The sequence below is a fragment of the Loxodonta africana genome, chromosome 20, assembly GCF_030014295.1.
Source record: "Loxodonta africana isolate mLoxAfr1 chromosome 20, mLoxAfr1.hap2, whole genome shotgun sequence".
NCBI lineage: Eukaryota > Metazoa > Chordata > Mammalia > Proboscidea > Elephantidae > Loxodonta > Loxodonta africana.
Window position 1 is genome coordinate 18,018,311 of NC_087361.1, and position 6,000 is coordinate 18,024,310.

At 46.9% G+C, this 6,000-nt stretch overlaps 1 protein-coding gene across 1 annotated transcript in view; it reads right to left on the minus strand.

Annotated features, from left to right (window-relative positions):
- Positions 1-3,771, minus strand: part of EPHA6 (EPH receptor A6) — a 1,103,076-nt gene extending 1,099,305 nt beyond the window's left edge. The window contains 2 exon segments of the mRNA XM_003410340.3: positions 3,386-3,512; positions 3,514-3,771. Of these exon segments, the coding sequence (XP_003410388.1) occupies positions 3,386-3,512; positions 3,514-3,771 (385 nt within the window).
- Between the last annotated feature and the right edge of the window lie 2,229 nt (positions 3,772-6,000).

Sequence of the window (6,000 nt, forward strand, 5' to 3'; positions counted from 1 at the left end):
TTGCTATGAATTGGAATCAACTCGACAGCTATGGGTTTGGTTTTTTTGGGTCAACTATGGAAAACTCAGGAGGGGGCGCAGGTGTTGCTTGGGGAGCAAATCCACTCATTTACAATCAATGCCCTTGGAAGCAGCAGTCAAGAAATCAAATGACGGATTGCACTGGGCAAATTTGCTGCAAAAGACCTCTTTAAAGGGTTCAAAAGCAAAGATGTCATTCTGAGGACTAAGCTGTGCTTGACCCAAGCCATGATATTTTTAAACATCTCACATGCATGTGAAAGCTGGACAATGAATAAAGAAGATCGAAGAAGAATTAATGCGTTTGAGTTATGGTGCCAGTGAAGAATGCTGAATGTACGATGGGATGCCAGAATAAACAAATTTGTCTTGGAAGAAGGACAGCCAGAATGTTCCTTTGAAGTGAGTATGCTGAGACTTTGTCTCACATACTTTGGACATGTTATCAGATAAAAGCAGTCCCTGGAGAAGGACATCATGTTTAGTAGAGGGTCAACGAAAAACAGGAAGACCCTCAACGAGATGGACTGACTTAATGGCTGCAACAATGAAATCAACCATAGCAACGGTGCCAAGGGTGGCACAGGACCAGGCAGTGTTTCCTCCTGTTTTACATGGGGTTGCTACGAGTTGGGACCAGCTTAACTACACCTAACAACAACAACAACAACAACAGATAATTACAAGAAAATTTTTACTTTGCAAATATCCTTAATCAAGACAAGTTATATAAAAATGAAATTTTAACCTCCATGAAAATAGCAAGTTTCAAAAATAGAATATTAATTCCCATTAACCCTAACATGAAAAATTACTAGGAAAATGAATATCATCTCCTTGATACTAAATCAAATCACTGATATTTATTTTTACCTGTAGAAGTCAAATTTGTATTTTACATTTAACTCTTTCCAATTTGCACTCATGTTACTTTAATAGTTTAGTAAAGCCTCGTGTTTTTAGTGTTTAAAAATTGATGTTTTGATTCATGTCACCTATAAATTAACTTACAAAACTACAAATTAAAAATATATTCCTGAAGTGCTTGTAAGAATAACGTTTACAAGTTTGACGTTGTATTAACCGTTAGTCAACGTGATCATTTCAGTAAGTGAAAAGTATCTCAATATAGTATCAGGGATAATTTCTAATCACTATGATCTTTGGGTATAAAAAGCATTTTTTAAGCAATCATTTATACCTGATGAAAAATCTGATAATACTTTTTCTATAATCTTTTTTTAAAGAACTGTCCAAGCTAACCAATTTAGCCTTTAGGTACGATTTTATTCAAGTGTGTTCTTATACATAGCCTGTGTTTTTACTATACTAGTACAAATTCAAATTAAGCGTTTTAGTAATCCTACTTAACTGAGAATAAACTGTGCAGAACTCTCTAAGATTAAATTAAGCTAATTGATAGTCAAAACATACATATATTCAGGTAAAATATTTTCAAATAATATTTGTAAGTCATTAAAATACATAAACAAAAATTACTGCTAGAGGTTAACCAGAAACACCTTTGTACCTTTAAATCTGATATGACTATTTAAAAGGCTATGCTATTACACTCGACAATTTTTGGTGGCACGGCATTTTGAAATTCAAACATCTCTGTTCTATTTATGTTAGTTTCATTTATGTTAGTATTCCCAGAGCCTGTCATAGGCACTAGACAAATAAATGTTAATTTAGGGACATTACTACATTAAAATAAAAGTTTAAAACTTCTGGTAAAACTTGTCTCTCAAAGTATGCGGCTCTTTAGTACCCCCAGTTACTAACATAAAGTACAGTATAAATACGTGACTTTCCAAGTTTTAAAAATTGTTTTCCTCTCCTCTCAATTAAGGAATGAAGGCCAAGTAAATAATTACATGTTGTTTTTTTTACTAATCTTCTATTTTCACAGAGACAGAATAAGTAATTAAGCCTTCAATATTTAATACCAGTAGTCCCTGAAAACAAATGAGGAATGTGGTGTGAAGGTACACACCACTGTAAGAGAACATGGCGCTGTGGCTGGCACTTCTGTGATATATGTTCAAAGACACAAGGGATGTGATTTCCAAATATACATATGCATTTGTGATTGCATCCTGCAGGTAAAAAAAAGTAACAGAATATCATGTCAAAAGTACCACTTGTATAAATGAGAACTGAATATCAATTCTGAATAATTTACATTCCTAAGTAAACAGTCATACAGATGTTTATGGAAGAAAAAAAAAAAGGCTGTGTTGTTTTGCTTGCCTTCTCAATCTTCCCTCCTCCTCACAAAAAAGCGCTCATTTTCATCTCATCTGAGTTCCATTTTTATATCTACTAATTATTTTGAGACCCGAGTCAGAATCCACTCGACAGCAGTGGGTTTGGTTTTTTAACACATACATTATATGCTAAATGAAAATTGTAATTGACCACATCCATTTTATATTTGAAAAGTGTGAAATAAGAGGTGACACCGGAGGTTATCAGAATGCCAGTGTGAGCATTCAGCCAGCTACCTGCGGGAAAACTTTTAGGGTTGTTCGCCAACTAGTCTAAGAGCATTTAGAATATGAAGGTATTTTTATAGATCTTTTAATATTCATAGCCGAAATCTAAAAAGATATATTTCTTAAAGATTGTTTAAAGATAATTCTCAAAACGTCTAAGCGCTTTGCATTCGGTAATCTGACTTTCACTTCTCACACATTACTCACTTTTGCTTTACCACGTAACCCACCGAAACACAAAACCCTCCGGAAAAGAATGCCAGTGACTTGACTTTATGAATAGGATATTCACAACTATATCCACAACCACAAACACGGGCCCGTGGACGTTTGGATCTAGAAATCATTTTGAACTAGTCTACATTCAGTCTGGATGCTAGATGGGGTATCGGGCTGCGGCTGGGCGGGGGCGGCGAAGCCACTGGCAGCGACAGGCTGATATTTGGCCACAGTGTACAGCGGGGCGACCTGCCTTTCTTAAAGACCTGGGGGAGAACCTGCACGTTTCCTTGCTCTGAGCGACCGCCAAGAATCAGGTCTCCTCAAGTCTGCGCCACGGAGTCTGACCTCCTGTGGAGACAGCGCAGGGGGCAGCGGTCCCGCAGCCGCCAGCGGGGTGACCCGTGTTCTGTTGATGCTCGTCCAGCTTTTTGTCTAAGGCGTTTGGAAGAGGAAGGGATCGAGCTCGTGGGTCACCGGTCCCCGGAGGTGTGGACAGGACGCACTGGTGAGGGGGCATCCTCACCCCTCTCCTGAGGCGAGCCCAGAGAAGCAGACCCCGGGACTAAGTTGTCTTCAGGAGACGACCCGGGCACCGGTCCTCAGATCACCCACCCTTCCCGCTCCTCCGCCTGGTCCCTTACCTTGATTGCTGGAGACGCGACTGCTTTCCCCTGGCCAAGCTGTCAGCAGAGGCAAGAACAAACCAAATTGCAAAAGAAATTCCCGGACTTCGCAGCCCCCCATAGCTCTCCTGGCTCTTTTCACCTCCCCTTAAAGAGAAGTGGGAGCAGCGCAGCCAGGTGTCCTGGATAGGGTGGGGGTCGCTGTCCAAGTCTTCTTCCTCCTCCTCCTCCTCTTCCTCCTCCACCCGGCCCGCAGGGGGTGTCCGGGGGTGCCTCCCGCGCGAGGCCCCGGGGGCAGGGTACAAGGGTCCAGGCTGCCCAGGTGCAGGCGCAGCTGCTTCGTAGGAGGACGCTGCCTGCGGCGCCCGGGAGCTCCTAGCGGCTGGAGGCGAGCGGAATTGCATCCACCACCGTGTCCCGCTCGCGCGAGGACTATTCACTTGGGCCCGGGAGAGCGCGCGCGCAGAAGCGAGCCCGGGCTGTGGTTTGGGGGAGGGGAGCGAGGGGGCGGGGAGGGCGCCTCACGGCGGGGATGGGGGAAGGACCGTCAGGTGGGGCGGGCGGCTCCGGAGGCCCGAGCGCCTTTCTGGACCGAAGTGGGCACTTGCTAAGCCCAAAGCAGGGGCGGCGCAGCTTGTACGAAGTGGCGTGGGAGCCGGGGAACTTTACTCTGGCCAGTGCGGGGAAAGCCAGGCAAAGGAAGCCCCTCCACGGGGCCACCCACGGTCAGAATGAGCCGCCGAACTGCGCCCTCAGCCCCTCGCCTGGGTGGCGACGGCAGAGGCTGGCATCATGGGCACCTCTGACTCGGCTGCGTCTGCTCTGCGCCCCGGCCGTGGCAGCCGTTTTCCGGGCATCTCTGAGGCCGCACCTAGTCCCCCAAGCACTTTGCCCCCCATTTCGCAGCAGCAGCCCCGACCGTTTCAGGACTAGTGAGCTCCTGACACCGCCGCCCCTTTACTTCTCCACATTTCCTCCGCTGGAGGATGTGAGCGCTGTGGGCAAGCGCTCTCCGTGCAGAGCGACGTCTCTGGCAGCTGCGGTCAGCTGAACGCTCCCCAGCGCGGGTCCTCAGTGCGGGTCGCCCAAACTTGCCCACCAGGTCAAAGGCGTCTGGTTCGTGGTAGCCTCCGCTGTTCGGAGTCCTAGGAAAGCGAAAGAAGGGAGGAAACAGCGGAGAGAAGTCACATCAGGCTGGATACGGCCGGTGCTCACAGAGGTATTGGCGTCGCCGTGCGGCGGTGACTTCGCGGTGGAGGTCACGAGAATCGTCGCAGCAGTGGGCGCCGAAATCCCGAGGACCCCGTGCGCCCGCGGCGTGGCGGCGTCGGGCCGAGCGCTCGGAGCAGCCACGTTCACAGCGGCGCCGGCTGCGGCGCGGGCTGACCGCTCTCCCCTCCTGAGCCGCCCCCTCGCGGCACCCGCTCCCTCCCAGCGCTCGGGTGGGTGGGAAACTGTGGCGCTGGCTATTTGGGGGGACCATGCGGACTCCGCCCCAGGGCCTGGGCAACACGGTGCGTTGGCAGGGAGAGGGTCTCGGCGTGCGCCCTCCTCATGTTCTCGCCTCGCAGCCAAAACCGGCTCAGAGGGCAGGGCCGGAGCGGCGAGCGCTGCTGAGTTCGGTCTCCCCGCCTGGGAGCCGCGGCTCGGATGCTGCCAGTTCGGCGCTAGAGGGGGTTAGTCGACAACAAAAATGCCTCCACTCCGCGCTGGTGGAGGTGGCTAATCACCACAGAACCCCGAGGAAGCAGGAATGTTCTCAGGCTTAACGCGTTTGTTAAGGGAGCGCCAAGGAAACTGTATCGCTGGTGTGGAGATTTCTGTAATGCTATCATTATTTTCTTCCTTGAAGGGATTTAAGCTGTCACAGTCGAGTGAGGTTGAAAACCCCACTTCAAAAATCATCAGAATGTATTGTAAGATATGTTTATGGCAGAGGAGAAAGTAGCGGTCTTATAAAGGGTTGAAGATATTTTCCAAGTGGGCAGAGGGCATGGAAGGGACATTGCATAGCGTCAGGGGTTGGAAGGGCAGTAATGAAGAAGCAAAGGGTCAGCGTTTGACGCCTAAGAGAAAGGACCCTCCTATTCGATGTGTTTCAGCGCTGCGATGTTTGTGTCAGAGACCAAATTTGAAGGGGTTTCGGTTAATGCCTTAAAATCAGTTGAAGGAAAAGAGGGAAGAAAAGCAGGAGATGCTCCACTTCTAAAACTCAGCTCCATGAAGAGAAATGTGAAATGCAACTGACTAAAAGAATGTGAGGAACGTTTCTGATTGGTGACTGTACTTTGCACTCTCATCGTGAATTCGTACAGTCTCTTTAAATGTGTCCACGCCAACTTAAAGTATGCAAATCACTTCTAGAAAGATAACCACATATGGATTTTATATGTTGTTAAAGAAGGAAAATTTGATTTTACTGCTAGTCGTTTTACTACTCTTACTGTTACTGACATGGGCATTTGCAAACCAGTTCAGAGTTTGCACAGTGTTGTAGAACTAAAAGGCATTGCTATACATTGCTATAAAATCACGCCAAATAAATTACCTTCTTAGAAGTGTTTAATGATTCATTATACTGATAAACTAAGTTTTGATTTAAAGTATCTTTCTTTTCATATACTGTCAAAGAA